Source organism: Camellia sinensis, chromosome 13 (genome assembly GCF_055761805.1).
Source record: "Camellia sinensis isolate YWXY chromosome 13, ASM5576180v1, whole genome shotgun sequence".
Classification (NCBI taxonomy): domain Eukaryota; kingdom Viridiplantae; phylum Streptophyta; class Magnoliopsida; order Ericales; family Theaceae; genus Camellia; species Camellia sinensis.
Window position 1 is genome coordinate 91,726,658 of NC_138973.1, and position 18,928 is coordinate 91,745,585.

An 18,928-nucleotide genomic window follows, 5' to 3' on the forward strand; every position below is an offset into this window, starting at 1 on the left:
TATACTTCACTTTCTTTTTCTTTTTTTCATACAAAGATGCAAAGAACACTAGATGTTAGCTAAAATGTGATTAGATGTTTAGAGATTACCTCATTCAGAACCTTGTGCAATATCATGGCAATGACTGTAGTTGGTCTATGTGACCTTGGTGTAGAGGTTAGTAATACTATATGCTAAAACATTTTTAACCAACTGAGGTTAGTAATGCTGTTATCTTCAATCATTTTAAATACTTAACCATATCGCAAATTAGTTATCCCATCAAATTCCTCGGTCCTCTGGCAGTTGGAATTACTAGCTCAAAGATCAATAATCAACCTAGAAATTCCATCAACTCACAATCTACTGAATTAAAATAGCTCAAAGATCAATAATCAAAGTAAGGATTCAATTGTCAAATTGCACTATTAGCTAAAAATTCAGGTGCAACATTGTGCTCAGAGTCTCAAATCAAGTATTATTCAATCATTTCCTCCTTCCTAATGCCAACATGTGTAGTTAAATACAACACAATTTTTTCAACTTTATCTCACTTCAGAGTATAAAAGTCACATCTGTATGATAAACACCCATTGAAATTTAAACTGCCTACCACAAAGATGGAAGTAATTTACCAATACAACAATACACAGATTCTCATCAACATCACGCTACTGGGTGATGAAGGGTTGGTGTGTTGGGAAAGATGAAAGGGTACTCTGTCATTACACAACAGTTTTTTACATTCAAGAATAGGAAAAGTACCTCAGTTCTAAGCCGCTTATTTAGAGCTTCATTCCACATATTTGCAGCATATGCTGGCTGCACTCTAGTCCACATAGACATGACAGAAATGACCTGTGAACAGAGCCTGCCAGTTAGAAATTTAGCAAAGTTCTCAACATCCTCGCATTTATTCACATGTAATGCAAATGAATGATGGTATCAACTACATAGAATTTTTTCGCTGGCAAAAATGAAACAGTGAAGATGACTGTCAAAGCACAAAAAAATAAAACGAACGAAAAAAGTGACTCCTAAAATCAATAATTCTGGTAAACTATGCATAGTACAAGTCATGATAGGCTGCTCATCCATTTGCCATTTGTTATTCTGGCAAACTATGCATGTGCACTTTCAACACACTATCCACATGTTACCTATGTAATGAAACCACTATAATTCCAAAGCAATGACCATAATAGAACCATATCACCAAATCCAATCAAACCAGAAGGCTTCTGAGCCAACCTTTTATGACAGATTTCTATAGAAGAATAAAAAGAAAAAGGATGAACACAATAATACATATTCCAGCTCTGTTTCTTCCTCCCAAGATTCAAATTTCAAAGTATGGTCTCGGGAAGAGAAATAATAATCCCAAGTAATCCTATAAGGTGTTGCAAAAACATACAGATCCATACAGGTCCATTTGTTACTGCCTCCCAAAAAAGTTTCACCTACATTTGTGTATGCTTTCCAAAGCTTGTGAAGGCTTTTTAAAACAAAACACACCCAGATAATGGCTAGATTTGTTGCAAGAGTGCTTGGTTTACACTTATTTTAGTTAAGCATCATTACTTGCTCCATTAATAAGCCTGTTATCCACCCAACCGATCGTTTTAAATTACCAGAATCAAAAGTCAGATCATACGTCCGAGTAGAAGACTTTAACAACTAAAAAGTTCCACATGCTTATATCTCCATGTCTAAAGTGAAACATGTTACTCATTTAAATCCAATATATTGTGTGGTATAATAGGTAGTTAAAATGTGCACATCCGAATGCACATAAAGGAAGTGTTGAGAGAGGGCCTGTGGAGTTTGTTGACATTTGGAAATAAGTACATAATTTTGGAAATAGGCATACACCAACCGCATGTAGGGATCCTCACATTCATTTGCCTGGTCTAGAAGGTAGGAGTATTCCATTAACTATCACAACAGTTTCACAATTTGGATCATGAAAGTTATAAAGAGTCATAAAATAAGCAGTAAACATATGCAAAGAAAATGAAACAAACCTCTGCCATTTTTTGAATCATTGTCATTGGCTCAAATATAAGGACTGGAAGTGTCACCATCGATGTCACATCTGACCCTATATACTTATGCATCATCTTCCAATAACTATCCCTTTCCTTCGAGAAAATAATGATTTCAGCATGCATAAAATAAAGAAATTTCAATGTAGGTGACTTTCAATAGCATGGTAACCTAAGATATACACAAGCAATCAAAAGAAAGAGAAAGTTCTTATGGAGACCATTGCCTCCTCTGTAATTGCAAATATCACCAATGATAACCTCTAGCCTATTTACCTAGAAAAATATGCGACTAGATATCTAACAAGGCAAATCCTCATACTGACAGAAAAATTGAACTTGCAATTATTCCACCACACACTGACAAAATAGTACTGTAAATTACCAAATTGGGATACTTGCGATCCCAGATACAGAGAATTATATATATGCTATTATAGTTGATATAGGTTGAAGTAATTTTTTTAGAACAAGACTTGTTTGTCAGGACTATAAACTCATGCCGTGGTGATGTTACAAAGCAACAAGCAATTCTACATTTAAGACAAATATACAAACCAGCTTACTTGCGGGCCAATATTTAATCTTCACAAAGCTTTTTATATATATATATATATATATAACGTTCTTTCTAAAATTTTGATAATGTAAAAATACTTTCAGTAAAAAAGCTTCACATCTTGAGAGAAAGAGAATAACACACAACTCACCTCCTGTTTCCATCTTCCTCCATGAGCTTCCTCTTCAGCATCATCTTTGCCTCCCTCAGGATTAATTACTTCCATCCTCTCATAACCAAGCATTCTGGATGCAAGAAGAAGAAAATAGGCATTCATTGAATCATTACAAACTAAGATTCTTGATACAAAACATCAATTGCTTAATAACCTACATGACGAAGATTAGAATGATGTCCCACATAGATTTCCATACAAAGAGATAAGACTTCAAATGCACAAGACATTCAAACCACCAATAATAGCCTCGTGTGAGTTACTAACAAGTTTACATGATGAAATAAAATTTTGAATGGTGTTGATCAAGTCTCTAAAAGTGAGCATATGACACATAAAGAATCAATTTATTGTATTATCATGAAATGCAGGAAGAAAAAGATGTATCCTTCATCTTCCCTCTTATACGGGCAGCAGAAAAAGATGAATGACCAACTGGAGCTATCAATTCACTATTTTTCTCCTTTTTACATGTCCTTAGGCTTCTTTAGTACACTTTTGCTGTAAGCATTTTCTAAATCAATTAACAATATATAACCCACAGAAGACACACAAGAAGTTTTGGTTCTCTCAAATAATGTTCTATTTTTTGAAATATTTCCTTCTGTTTCACATTCCAATTTTGTAATATTCTTATTTCATTTCAATGATGTTTTTGCTAATTTTTTCAATGGCAACTATAAAGAAAATGGAATAATAATAATCAAAACTCTACTAAAAATGTTAATCAAGGAAAGCCCTTACAAGTGGATCGGCATATTATACATATAATAAAGACCACTAGTTTTGGCCAAGAAAATGTGTCATATGCTAACCAAATTCAATGGATGATAACTCTAAAATATCACATTTATCAATTTCTTTTTCAGAATAGTTGCAAGTACTAACATGATCAATAGCTCTGAAGATCTCCTAGGTTCCTTCTATCAAATGTTAGAAGACAAGACAGTAATTATGTGATTTCAGAATAACTTGAATCTCAAATGAATGAATGCTAGAATTGAAATTACAGCAAAATCAAGCGCATGAAAAAAGAAAACAATCTAGATTTATATTCTTTAATATTTTTTTCCTAGTTTTCTTAGCAACCAAACAAAGATAAGGCAATGAAACAGATCATATACAACTCATCAGTGAAAAACAATTACTGAAACAGAGCACATACAACTCATCAATCACTGAGAGAGAGAGAGAGAGAGAGAGAGAGAGAGACGGGAAGGAGGAGCTTCAAAGAGAGAGAGAGAGAGTGGAGCTCACCTTAGTAGACGATGGTGCAGATGGTGGAGACCGATCTGAATCTCTGAATCTTTGCGATGAAATCACTGAGATGAATCTCTGAATCACTCTGATAAGGGTTTAGAGAGGGTTGAGAGAGATAGAGAGAAAGAGAGACAGTGAAGCTCACCTTCGTTGGTTCTCGCTACCTCGCTTTGAGATTTATTAGAAAGAGAGAGAGAGAGCTCCAGATTTGGGTCTTAGTTGTAGTTGAGTCTTAGATTCAAAATTAGGGTTTGAAAAGAGAGGGACACCAAGCGCGTGAGGCACAACACATTTAGAGGCATTTTTCATATCATAAAACGGTGTCGTTTTGTTAAATAAATAGGTGACGTTTTATAAAACGTCGTTAAATATTAAAAAAGTGACGTTTAAAAATGTATTGTTAAAAAAACGCCGCCTAAACCTTTTTTTCCTGTAGTGTATATAAAACATAAATTTGATGCTTCAAATCACGTTATTAAGTCGCTTTCCTAAAGACAATATTTGCACCCACAAAAAGGTGTGCAGGGGGTTACAGCAAATTTACCTCCAGGATACAATGAATCCTGATCTAAAGATCAAGTCTATTGGCGTCTGCACTGATGACAATAGATCAGAATACTCTTGATATAATCAAAAAAACCAAGACACTCATAATTAAATTTGCAGAACTTGATTACCAGTAAGAAAAGCAGAAATTTGCTTAAGAAACTCTTGATGCAGATCATTCTCACACCGAATAGATGCCTTGACTAATCACATCTGATCAAGATCGGCTGCCATCTCATCTGTACGATCGTGTGCATCTCTAATCAACGGCTATGATCAAATCATTCCAGATCGGACATATAACCGTTTGATCAGTTGGTTGACTCACTGCCAACGGATGCCACGTCACTGCCACATGGAGCTGACTGTATTCCACATCACCCGTGCCACGTTGGATCCACGTCATCGCTCCAACCTGTCCGATGCAAAAAGGAAAGCACCCTCATGGTGCCTTACGCCGATGCGTCCGTACTAAGTGCGCCATCAAACGCCACACAGCCCATGCCATGCGCGCGCACGCTTGTGAGTGTGCAGATGGTGCCATCCTTGCGATGTGAGTGCACGTACACTAGCATTCATCCCATAATACCATATTCAAAGGAATATTCCATGTAGCACTTTATTAAGTGCTCCATATTTTCCTCTCTTTCCAATGTGGGACAAAGCCTCAAGCTTATTTCATGCTTTCCAAAAAAAAGTATGGAAGGTTTTGAAAACACCCAAAAATAAACTATAAATTTGAAAACCCATTTTGAAAATTTCCCAACAAACAAGGCTATGACATATTTACTAAAAGAGTTCAAAAATGATCCATGAGAGGCCTAACCTGCCAAGACATCCAAAAACAAAAACAAATATCCACATGTCACAAATATCCTGACTGTTCTATCAATCAACAAAATGGGCTAACAGTCCTGCACTGTTCGAAATCGCTGACTCTATATTCATATATAAGCATGTTGTAAATGTTAAGATCACTAGTAATCAAGCTCAATCCACAACAGTTCAACTCATAACAGTCTAATCACAGGTCAAGCCACAGTACGTGGCTTCCTCTGCTAAGGCTCACAATTATGACCGCAAAGTTAGTTAGGCAGTTAGATTAATCATATCAAGAGGAAAGTTGTTAGAACTCTAGTTACGAGTAACCTCATTAGTTAGCTATTTACTCTCTCTCACACATTGTATAAATACTGTGCAGTATCAGTTGAAGTTGTATGTAGAAAAACACCAAGATTTTCTTCAGTAAAAACAAAGCAACAAATTTTCAAATTTTTAGAACACCATGTCATAAAAGGCTTCAAGATATATCAAACTCCTCTTCAGTAGACACCAAAGCCATTCAACTTTCTCCAAACTTTGTTGCAGAAACTTCATTTCCGACTTGCCACTAATGTTAAAAGTTACTGTATTTTAGTAAGGTGTAATTGTTTGTTATTTGTAGCTACCAGTCTATGATAATAGTTTTGATCCGCACATTATCAAAGACTTTCACATTAATGCAAGCACATACTTTTAATCACATCACAAACAAGTTGTCAAAAAAAAAAAAAAATGTTTGGTTAGAGTTTTCCAAAAACACTTTTCAGAAAATTCTACTTTCTCTTTTTCCATATTTTTTTGTTTTTACTAATTTTTTTAAAAAAATGTTAGACATACTTAACATAAATATACCTAAAAAGTAAAAAAATTGTGAAAAAAACTTTTTAAAATTTCACTAAATACCAAGAATACAAAAAAATATATGAGAATTCAATACATTTTTTTTGTATTTTTATGTATTTATTAATTTTTTTAAATATTTTTTCACAATTTTTTTACTTTTTAGATGCATCTAAGTAAGGTGCATCTAAAAAAAAAATGTTTAAAATTTTAAAAATATTCACTAAAAACAAAAAAGCATGAAAACCAAAAAACTCAATTTTCAAAAAATTTAATCCAAAAAACTCAAACTAAATACTATTGATAGGTGTTGTTATCCTTTTTGTTAAATAAAAATAAATAAAATGAAGCACTGTAATTATTTGCTAATGTGATCGAAGGTGTTACAAGCTCCAAAACTGCCACAGCTTGCAAGCAATTCCTGGCAAATGTTTCATTGTACCCTTTAAAATATAATTGTAGGATTCATATTGCTAAAACACAGAAGGCATTGGTGGTTGGAGCAGTTTTCTCGTAGATAAATTGCAGGCATACTAAGATCATAACTTTTTGATGTAATTTGAGCTGAAGCAACTTGGATGTTCCTTGCATTCATCAAGTAAAATTGGTAGCCCAATGCACCCATCAACTAAAACCAAAAAAGTCTAGTAACTTCAAAAATAAACTAGCCTGACCCTTGAAACCCAAAGCAAAATAATCCATATTACACAAATGAATGAACTAAGAACCTGGTGAAGTCAACTAACACTAGCTATACTACACAAAACACTAAAGCACTTGCAGTTTGTTATTCCCAATTTTAAGGCCTCAAGGCAATTTCCAGCCCTAGGGGCACTATTATCAAAGACAAGGTGGTCTGCGCCCACAGGGTTATCAAGGACAGCGGCAGCAAGTGCCATAGATGGGTTATCGTCCTCTCATACCTCAATTGGAGGGACGCCCACCTATCAAAACAATAGCACCTCAACCGATCAATAAGAAGTGTTTTGGGTGTCAGCAGTTAAGAGATATAGTCAAGGATTGCCTTCAGAAATAGCAGGTGCGACAGGGTCAAACAGTTCCAACTAGGGCATTTGCAGTGATACGAGGAAATTACAAAGTGCAAGGTATCTTTAATCTTTTTTTGGAACCTATTAGAGTACTTTTTGATACTGGTGCCTCTCATTCTTTCATATATAGACAGTTTGTAGAAAAAGAATAACTTGTAACTACTTCCTTGTTTAGACGTATTTGTGTTTAGACCCCTTTAGGAGGGGCAGTTACTCTTTATGAGATATGTAAAGATTTTAAAATTGACTTTGCTGGAAGAGTCTTATATATGGACTTAATTGTGTTAGGGTTTGAGGGGTTTGTAATTATTTTGGGTATGAATTGGCTATGAAAACACTTTGTGACTGTAGATTGTGCTGGGAGGGCTGTGAATACAGATATTCCTGATATGCCACAGCTTACCCACACTCATAGCAATGGAGGAGAGTCGGTGATGACGAATTTTTTGTGCTTGGTAGAAATCCTTAAGCAGGATATTAGTGAGGTAAATGTGATACGTGAGTTTGAGGATGTATTTCAAAAGATGCCTGGACTTCCATCTCGACAAGTAGTAGAATTTCGCATTGCCTCAGTGTCAAAAACTCTACCAATTTCTAAGGCGGCATACAGAATGGCGCCTAAAGAGCTTGTGGAGATAAAGAAGCAGCCAGAAGAGATGCTTTAGAAAGGGTTCATACATTCAAGTAACTCCCCATGGGGAGCACCTGCGATCTTTCTCTCCAAGAAAGATGGCACTCTCCGCATGTGCATAGATTACAGAGAGCTAAACAAGGTGACTATCAAGAACAAGCGTCCACTACCTAGAATTGATGACTTGTTTGATCAGTTGAAGGGGGCAATCGTGTTCTCTCAATTTGATTTTAGAACAGGTTACCATCAAATGGGTGTGTCAGATGAAAGTATACCGCTTACTGTTTTTCAAACTCGGTATGGGTTGTACGAATTTCCTGTAATGCCTTTTGGTTTGACAAATGATCCTACCTATTTCATGGGCTTAATGAACATAATTTTTCAACCGTATCTAGATAAGTTTGTGATTATCTTTCATAGATGATATCCTGGTGTATTCTAAGAATGAGGAAGAGCACAGAGAACACTTGAAAGTCGTGTTGCAGACTTTGACGGAGTAGCAGTTATACGCTAAGTTCAGTAAGTGTCACTTTTGGGAGAAAGAAGTTTAGTTTTTGGGACATGTTATGCCCAATCAGGGGATAGTGGTAGATCTTGAAAAAGTTGTTGCAGTCAGAGGTAAGGAGTTTTTTAGGCTAGCTGGTTATTACAAAAGATTTATAGAGAAGTTTTCCACTATTGCAGCATCCATGACCAAGTTAACCAGCAAGAATCTGAAACAGATGATTGTGAGACAGCTTTCCAGGAGTTAAAGCAGCGTTTGACTATAGCTCCAGTGTTAACTATACCAGTACAAGGGGAAAAATTAGTAGTATTTACTGATGCGAGTGGAATTGATTTGGGATGTGTGTTAATGCAGCATCAGAAGGTTGTATCTTATGCCTCACGATGGTTAAAACGTCATGAGAGACGATACCCTACTCATGACTTAAAGCTACCAGCAGTTGTTTTTGCGTTGAAAGTGTGGTGACACTACTTGTTTAAGGAGTGTTTTGAGTTATACACAAATCACAAGAGCCTTAAATATCTTTTTTCTCAAAAAGAGTTGAACATAAGGCAACATAGGTGGGTTGAATTCATCAACAATTATGATTTCGAGATCCTTTACCACCTAGGGAAATGAAATGTGGTCGCAGATGCACTTAGTCAACAACATGGGATTATAGCTTCTTTAATGATTCAGGAATAGAAGTCCTTGGAGTTAGTTTCGATGCATGATGTTCAACCAATAGAGAGTGTCGAGAGGGCATACATTGGTAGTTTGACCATACAGCCAATGTTACTAGGTAAAGTTCATCAAATGCAGTATTTAGATGGGTTTCTCGTCAACAAGCTCGATGACCTTGTAGTGGTTTTGATCGATGATTGTCCTACTGATTGGTCTGTGGACTCAGAGGGGGGATTACGATTCAGGGGCAGGTTGTGTGTACCTAACATTGTTGAATTGAGGAAAGAGATTATGGATGATGCCCATAGGTCCCGATATACTATTCACCCTGGTGGGACTAAGATGTATTATGACCTAAAGAGGACGTTTTAGTTGGAAGGTATGAATAAGGACACGAGAGAGTATGTTTCTCGATGTTATGTGTGTCAACAGGTTAAGCCAGAACACCAACTATCATTTGGACTTTTGCAGCCTCTCAAGATCCCTACTTGGAAATGGGAGTACATCTCTATGGTCTTTTTACATGGATTGTCGCGGTCTAAGCGAGGCAATGAATCTATTTGGATGATAGCGGATCAACTTACGAAGTCTGCTCATTTCATTCCTATTAGTGTTCACCAAACTACGGATAAACTGGCTAGGCTATATATTCAGAAGGTAGTGTGACTTCATGGTGCGTTAGTTTCTATAGCTTCGAATCATGATCCGGTGTTTGTGGCAGAGTTTTCAGCATGCTTTGAGTGCTAGGTTAGACCTGAGCACGACTTATCATCCTTAGACGGATGGGTAAACTGAGCGGGTAAATCAGATTTTGAAGGATATGTTGAGAGCTTATGTCCTTGATCTTAATGGTAGTTGGGAAGAACACTCGTCATTGGTGAAGTTTGCTTATAATAATAGCTATCACTCAAGTATCGAGATGGCACCTTTTGAGGCTTTGTATGGAAGGCCATGTCGATCACCTGCTTGTTGGATGGAGGTAAGAGATGCGCCGTTGTTAGGGCCTGAGTTGGTGAGAAAGACCATAGAGAAGGTGAACATTATTTGAGAACGTATTAAGACTGCACAGAGTTGTCAGAAGAGTTACGCTAATAGAAAACGTAAGGAGGTTGAGTTGAATGTTGGAGATTTTGTGTTTTTAAAGGTTTCACCAATAAAGGGTATCATACGGTTTGAAAAGAAGGGAAAGTTTGTACCTAGATTTGTGGGACCATACAAGATCACTGAGAGGATTGGTAATATGGCTTCCAAATTAGCCCTATCACCTACTTTAGTTATGATTCACAACGTGTTCCATGTATCTTTATTGCGAAAGTGTGTGCAAGATCCATCCCAAGTAGTATCACTAGAGGTGTTGGAGATTAGTGACGATCTAACATATGTGGTGCGACCAGTTACTATTCTAGACTGGGATGTAAAGTAGTTGTGGCGCAAGAAAGTGAACTTGGTGAAAGTGCAATGGAGCGAGGATGAAAATGGTATCACTTGGGAATTGGAAGAGAAAGTTCAATGTATGCACCCGAAGCTTTTTGCTTAGTACTCTCTCTTATCAAATCTCGAGACAAGATTTTTTTGAGGTGGGTATATTGTAATGACCTAAATTTTTCTTAAATCATTATTTATTATTATTAATTTTAAATCTAAAATAAATTTATGATGAAAGTCTTTAATTTAGAGACAAGATTTATTATTAAAAAAATAATAGGGGACAAATTAGTTAGTATATTTTGATCTAGTAATAGTTACATTTTATTTACATTAATGGAGAGAGAAAATAAATAAATAAAAAAAAGATAATAATTTAGAGCCTTTGTTTAGATATATATATATATATATATAGGAACCCTAGATGGCCTAATACAACATATAATAGTAGCAGCCACGAGGAGAGAGAGGAGAGAATAAAAAAAAAGATTATGGCTTTATTTTGGTGGCTTCATTAATTCTCCAAGTATTTCTTTGATCTTCAAAAAAAAAAAAAAATTGTGAGTGCAAAACTCATTTTCCCTGATTTATGTTTATTTCGTTGTTTTTATTTATATATTTTTATTTATTTCATGTTGGTTTGATATTGTACTTGCATGTAGATGATGGATTGATTTTAATTATTTTGATTAGTTGTGTATGCAATGCTTAGGGTTTTTATATATATTTATTTTATGAATGTAATCACAGTCATAGATATATGAAATTAAAATAAATTAGGCACTCACAGATAAATTCAAAATACTTCACCATTACTCAATGAATTGTTATTTTATTTGAGTGGTGGTGAGCAAAAATGTATAAAAACAAAAAGTGAGGATTATGAGATTTGTTTGAATGCCTTAGGTTCGGCATTGTAATGTTTGTTCTCATGAGTAGATGAGGGGTTGTGTGTATATATATATATTGCTGTCTCATTCTCAGGAGTAGACAAGTGCTTTGATTTACACTTGTACATATATGTTATCTGTCCGAGGAGTGTGGGTCAAACTCGGAACGATATCCCCATGCAAGTTTGGTTTCAGAGCAGTGTTAGGTATATGAGAGGCACATGAGATATATATGTAGGCTGGAAGTGAAGGGCTGAAGTGGTGGAGTTAAGGTACAAAGAATTAAATATGAGCTTATTGGTATAGTTTAAATTGTATTGATTTGTACATCTTAAAAAATAGTAAATGACCTCGATAAATTACGAAATTTGGGCAGATGCATGTATACGTAATTTTAGACAACTTTTGTATTTTAACTTTTTACTAAAAAGATCAATTAGAACTTGTAATCGGATGATCTTGATTACAATAGTCTTTGTTCATTTTAGCAATGCAGATTTTAGATGTTATTTTAACCCACGAAACGAGCTCATTTTCATTGATTTCACATAAACTAAAGTAAAATATTATTCTGAACACTTTTCATGTTTGAACATTTCCGAACAAAATCATCGTAGAGCATTTTCTTTTAGTTTTCAACTTCAGGTTTTTCGGTCGAATTTCGTCTAGGTTTTTTATCAAGTTTTTCTCTCAACCTATTCAGTTTGTACTAAATCCTTCCACATTGTCCTTTAGGAAATTTGATTATGTACAACTTTTGTTCTTTGAGTTTTGGTCAATTTGAATGATTTAAGCATGAAGCAGTGCATTTTTATATTTCTTCAGTAATATACTTATGATTAAATTGTTTTGACTTTATTTTTTGCAGAATGGTAAGACTTACTAACGTTTTATGTAGGGCTAACCCACCATAATTTTATTTTTATATTTATTTTTATTGTCTTTTTATACTCAATTTATATTTAGTTGTGTATTGGAAAAAAACTAGATGCCACCGTATCTCAAAAAACTACCCCTTCGTCTTGGTATGGGTAAAACTGCTTGTCTTGTCCCGTAACAAGAATTAAATGTACTTTTGTTTGTGTTTTGTGGACATGTGGTTGTCAAATATTGTACTCATACTAATATACTTGTATACTGACCTATTTTGTCTTTTGGTATCTCGGGTGCATCTGTTTGAGCGCAGCCGAGTTTCTTTTGCAAGATTAGTTAGGATTACGGTAGTAACGAGAAATAACTATTGTTGTAGGAGATGTCTCTTGAACTTCTTTTGTTTTCTAGAGTTTAGGGTTGATAGTAGTTTATTTGTTTATTTGTTTATTTATTTTATGACCTTAGTATTTTGATAATTTGGCATTGTGAGTTATTTTCTAAATTTACATTATTTAAATTGTTTTGACTATTTGTTGCTACTTTAATGTTGGAGGAATTATATAGTTATGAATTCATGATGGATAGTTTGGTTGGCGTTTGTTATTTTTATTTTTTTTTATCCCTTATAATTTTTTTTTGAACATTGAAATTTACTTAAACCAGATTGAGACGAAAACATTTACATTTTGTTTCACCCTTAAGATTTGGATGATGGAATATTGATTGCGATTTAGTCATAATTTAATATTTAATTGTCCAAATTTTGGGGCATGACAATCTGGTTAAGGGGTGTGGTTATGGTTATGATGTTGGCCTGTGTATCCTTAGTGAAAGTCTAGAAAGCTGCGCGGTTAGGTGTCATTCCTTCCGTTCAGTATCGGTAAAATGGCTTTGGTAGCCTCCTGGCAGACACGTACCTAAAGATTCCTAGTGTTTTGTATCCACTATCTTGTTTTCTGCTATAAAATGATTATTTTCATGAATTGATTTATAATCTGGCATTGTATTGTTTTAAAATGGAAAATGAAAAATGTTTGACAAATGGCATGCATATGTATTCACCTTATAATTTTGCTAAGATTCATATACTGTGTTAGAGTATCTCTATTGGGTTTTGACTCACCCTATGTGGAAAATAACTTTTAGATGATGATGATGTGCCTCCACGAAGGATGTAGCTTGGGAAGACTTGAAGCTAAGGGTTTCAATTTTTTATTTTATTTTATTTTTTTTATGTAATTATTTTTGTTTAAGAATTGAGTTTTGCCTGCATTGAGTTAAACTCATTTTGCTATATCCAAGCATTGACTTGGAATGTTGTAGTCATTAGGGCATATAACTATTTGGTTTTCCTTTTTCTTTAATTCATGTATCCATGTCATATGTTATAGATTCAAAATTTAAGATTTATAAATGTATATTGCATATGCCATCTTTTGTATTAATCAAAGTTATGAATAAAATAGAAGATATGATGTTATTGATCATTTATAGGCAATGTTATGAGTTGAGTTATTATTTATTTTGGAACGTTACTACTTAGTTACTTTTTATTTATTTTAAATTTTTATTAAATATATTTGATATTATTCTCATTTTAAAAGTATATTTTCAATGATATTAATTTTATAAAAATTAAAATTTTATATTAAAAATTAAATATATTATTAAAATAAAATAAAAAAGATTAAAATAGTTTTTAAAATTTTGTATTAGAAATGTGAGAGAATGGGTGTTTGGAAATTTGTTATTTTAGTAGGTTTTTTTAGTTTTTGATTATTTTAGGATGTTAAATTTTTGTGTTTGGAAAGATAGTTGGTTTTTTTTTTTTTTTTTTTTTTTTTTTTTTTTTGTAGTTGGATGTAATGTTTGTGGAAAAAAAAAGTGAAATGATTATGAATTTGATGTGATATTTTTTCTAAATTTGTTTCTTAATTAATTTTTCTTTTAGTGTTTTTTTAGCCAAAAAAAAAAAAACACTTTCCAAACAAGATAAAGGTGCTGTTTGGTGTAGCTGTTAAAACAGATTATAGATTATAATTTAACAGATTATAGATTATAACTTTAATTAGAAGCTGTTAATCTGTTTGATATAACTGTTGGATTATAAATTGAAGTTGTTGAGTAGTGTTTGTTAAATAAGCTGTGAAGTACCTTTTTCAATTAACTTTTATTTTTTATTATTCACTATTTGTCTACATTTCTTATAAAAAATAATAATAATATTTTGTAGTCCATTTGGGTTTTTTTTTAATTTTTAAAAAATAAAAAATAAAAAATTTAAGAGTATAACCGTGAATTAACATGTCCACAGCAAAAGCTGATAATTAAAAGTAAGGGCTGGACAATTTCTCAAAATCAACTTTTTTGACTTAAAATAAGTTGTTAGAATCAGAAACTATTTGAAATAAGTTTAACCAAACAGTCCTTGGTGTTTGGCAAGTGGGTTGGGGCTAAAATAGCCACAAAAGACAAAACAGGCTATTTTAGCCACAACAAACAAAACATCACATCCAACCCATAATCATTACACTCTTCTCTCACAAAAAAAAGTCAAAAAGTCAAAAAGTCAAAAAGTCAAAAAGCCAAAAAGTCCTTCCCAAACCAAGCTTTTTAGCCCAGGCTAAAATAGCCAAAAAAGTCAAAAAGCCAAAAAACCAACCCACTTCCCAAACGGAGGCCAAATAACTTTTTAAAAATCAAAAACTTATAAATTGATTCAAAAAAATCTCACCAAACACCCAAAGAAAGAGAAAGGAGGGAGGTGTGCATGTGAGAGAGAGAGAGAGAGAGAGAGTGTGTGTCAGGGAGGGAGGGAGGGAGGGAGGGAGCGCGTCAGGTAAAAAGGGTATGAAAGTGTGTTTTGAATTTATTTATTTGGTTTAAAGAAATAAATCTAGCCACCAAAGAGGCTGGAGAGGATCCAGACAGGGCCGGCCTGGGCATAGCCATCATGCCATGATTTAGGCCTCCTTAAAATTCGTTTAAAAAACGAGTCATGTGTTATTCTAATTTTGTATAATATATTAAGTATATTTTAAATTTGAAAAAAATTAAAAAGTCTAAATTAATCTAAAATAAATTGGCAATTAAAAAATTAAAAAACCCATTCAAAATTAAAATGATCTATTCTCTCTCCCTATCTAATTCTTAATCCTAACTCTTGATTCAATTTTCACAAAAATTTGAGAGAAAAGACACAACAGAGCACTAGCGAATTTCTCATGAATTCGAAGCAGCAACACAACACAGGTAGGTCTTTTTTCTATTTAATTAATTAAATATTTATCTTGTCTTTTGCTCAATTATTATTATAATATTAGTATTTATTCAAATCTGCATCATTAAGAAAAATTAGTCTTTTTATATGTGCTAAATTTTTCGTTGAATAAAAAAAAATGAAAAATCCTAAATAATTTAGTGATAAGGCCTTGTTTGGCATGATCTAAAAAAATTAAAAAGTCAAAAAGTCACTATCCTATTTAAGGTTAAGTTTGGCAAGTTGAAAAAAAGCCAAAAAGTTACTTAAAAAGTTAAAAAGTTATCACTATTCACCAAAAGTCAAAAATTACGGCTGCACAATTCCCAATTCTAATTTTTCCCCACACACTAATTTATACCATTTTTAAATACATATTTTTCTATAAAAAGTCAAAAAGTTAACCCAAACAACTATATTTTTTTCCTTAACCTTTTAGTTTAAAAAATAAAAAAGTACACTTATTTAAGACATCCCAAACAATCCTTAAGTCACATCATCTTATTTAAGTCACATCACCTCTCTAACACATCACTTCAAATTCAAACCATACTCAATTCATATTTCATAAAAAATCAAAAAATATATTTATTTACATCATTCTAAACTACCTTTTATTAGTTGATTATCCACTTTAAATCTCAGAACCGGCCTAGATCCAGACTTTGCTTTGACTTCTTCTCTTCTCTCTCTCTCTCTCTCTCTCTCTCTATAAAGTCGTATTCATTTCGGTCTCAATGAAAGTCCACCCAGTTGGTCGGGGGTGTGGGCTCAAATGAGCTTGTGAGCAGTTGGGCGAGTTCAATACTAGAACAGACGTACTGCAAATTCATAATTTTTTATTTAAAAATAATAATTAATAGTTCAAAATTTTGTGGATATATCAATGTTAAAATTTTGTAATATAATGAAGGACCTATCATATACATGTTTTTAGATATGCATATAAAAGTATATTTTCATTATGTTTAGGATTGATTTTTTTAATAACTTTTTTTTTTGTGATTTTTTTTCTTTTTTAGTAAATATGTTTTTAATATTTTTCAATTTTTTTTTTTATACTATTAACTTCTACTCAATTAGATTGACTAGAAAAATTAAAAAAAAAAATACAAAATTTTGAAAAAAGAATACTAACAAAGATAAAAGAAAATCAAAAACAATTTTTATTTTTTGACATTTTTTTGTCCACAGTGATTTGTTTTCAAAATTTTATTTTAGAACTTATTAGATCCTTTTACACGTTTTCTCACTTACCAAGTCTCAGCTTGTCTGTTCATCAAGGTCAACTTGTCTGCAAAATGGCTCCTTGTACAACTTTTCTCCATTTACGTTCTCTCTCTCTCTCTCTCTCTCTCTCTCTCTCTAGACTATATATATACTTCTCTCCGGGATGAAGATTCTGTAGTCATCAAGGAAAAAAGAAAACAAAATGGCTTTGATTTCCAAAATGTGCATGACCAAGCTCTTTCTTGTAGCAACACTACATTTTATTTCACTCTCTTCCTCTACCAAGTTCCAAGCACATGCACGGTAACTTTTCTTCTATTATTAGTATTATTATTATTTCATTTTCTAAATGAAGCTATACAAAATTTATTTAAAATATATATATTTGTAATTTGTTTGCAATTTGCAGTGGGCGACAATTTCTTTTTATCGACGCCGTATTTGCATCCCCAGATTTATACAAATGGATGGCGGGAAAAGGAGTCGACTGGGCGATGAATCAATTGCCTAAAATGACGGATAATCCTAACGCCAAAGACTTTCTATACAATATGCGAGACGGTTATAAAGCCGGGAAGAAGCTCAATGAATATTGGTGTTGGTGCTCATGGGTTTGGTGGCTTCACGGTGGTTGGTCTGCTGGTTGTGCTCCTTTCAATCACAGCTTATTAAGTGGGTCTTTGAAATGTTGTTAAAAACTTAATATTCACTTTGTCTAGATTTAATTTTTTAGAAATTAAATTTTTTATTTTTCGTGCTGGCGGTGTAATTGGTGGTGCTGATGTTGGTGCTCATGAGTTTGGTGGCTTCAAGGTGGTTGGCCTGCTGGTTGTGCTCCTTGTAATCACGGCTCATTAAGCTTCCGTTTGGGAAGTGGGCTAGTTTTTTGATTTTTTTGACTATTTTAGCTTAGGTTAAAAAACTTGGTTTGAGAAGGGTTTTTTGGTTTTTTTAAATTTTTTTGTGAGAGAAGAGTTTAATGATTACGGGTTAGATGTGATGTTTTGTTTATTGCGGCTAAAATAACATATTTTGTCTTTTGTGTCTAAAATAATCCCAAACCTCCTTATCAAACGGATGAGTGTTTGAAATGTCGTTAAAAAAATAATATAATTTTTTAGAAATTAGGTTTTTTATTTTTCATATTTTTTTATTTTTACAGATTATTTTTAAAATTTTAAATAATTTTTTTTAGACACAATTTACCTAACTATATCTAATATGTAAAATATTTATAAAAAAAATATTTTAAAAAATTAATAAATACATAAGAATACAAAAATGTATTGAGTTTTTGTATTTTATTTGTATTTTTGGTATTTAGTAATTTTTTTTCACAAATATTATAATTTTTAAGTGTATTTATATTAGGTGTATTTAAAAATTTTAAAAAAAATTACTTAAAATATTAAAAAAATTTAATGAAAATAAAAAAAAATACAAAAAATTTAAATTTTCTAAAAAGTGAGACCAAATGTTTCTGAATTTCTTTGTTTTTAGTATGTGTTTTCAAAATTATATCAATTTATTTTTGTTTTTCGGTTCGTTTTATCGGGAAGGTCTAAAGAAATATAAAGAAGCAACAAAAATTACAAGTAAGCCAATAAATTTTTTTTTATAACTAAAAACGAATACAAGTTAAAAAAATAAGTAAAAATTAAATAAATCTCAAACACCCCTAATGGTGGCTATATATGCAACTATTACTGTGGTGGAGCCGTGGTAATTAGAAATGCAGGCGACATTTTAGAATTATTATATTTTTATTTTTATTGTATTAAATGATATTTTATTTTAATATAGAATATATGAATAAATTTCTTAAAATGTATTGATTTGATTTTTAATTATGGATTTTGATTTTATTTTATTTTTCCATTAATTCAGGATTTTATAACTGATCTGTTATATAAAAACCAAATATTGTAATGGTGAAAGACACCTTTTGCTGAATTATTAATAAATTATATAGTTTTCTTAAAGTGAAAATTAGTGAAACATCCCTCTCTAATTTTGTGTAGTAAGAAAAATGTCTAAAATGTTTAATTTTATTAGTTAAGTTCCCTCGATAAAATTTCTCTATAATCATAATAAAGAAATTTTAAAATTTCTCAGTGAAATCAGTGCAATTTCTGTGTGAAAATTAAATTTCTCTGTGTCGGGACCGAAATTTTTCT

At 32.6% G+C, this 18,928-nt stretch overlaps 1 protein-coding gene across 1 annotated transcript; it reads left to right on the plus strand.

Annotated features, from left to right (window-relative positions):
* Positions 1 to 9,116: 9,116 nt before the first annotated feature.
* On the plus strand, positions 9,117 to 10,497 carry LOC145805551 (uncharacterized). Its single transcript, XM_082900710.1, has 3 exons — positions 9,117 to 9,286; positions 9,930 to 10,053; positions 10,144 to 10,497. Exons 1-3 carry the CDS (start codon positions 9,117 to 9,119, stop codon positions 10,495 to 10,497), a joined length of 648 nt encoding a protein of 215 aa, XP_082756836.1.
* Positions 10,498 to 18,928: the final 8,431 nt, after the last annotated feature.

Coding starts and splice junctions, on each gene's coding strand:
- LOC145805551 (XM_082900710.1), top strand. CDS start 9,117: ATGCATGATGTTCAACCAATAGAGAGTGTCGAGAGGGCATACATTGGT. Junction 9,287..9,929: donor GATGATTGTCCTACTGATTG/GTCTGTGGACTC, acceptor TCTTAATGGTAG/TTGGGAAGAACACTCGTCAT. Junction 10,054..10,143: donor CACCTGCTTGTTGGATGGAG/GTAAGAGATGCG, acceptor AAGACTGCACAG/AGTTGTCAGAAGAGTTACGC.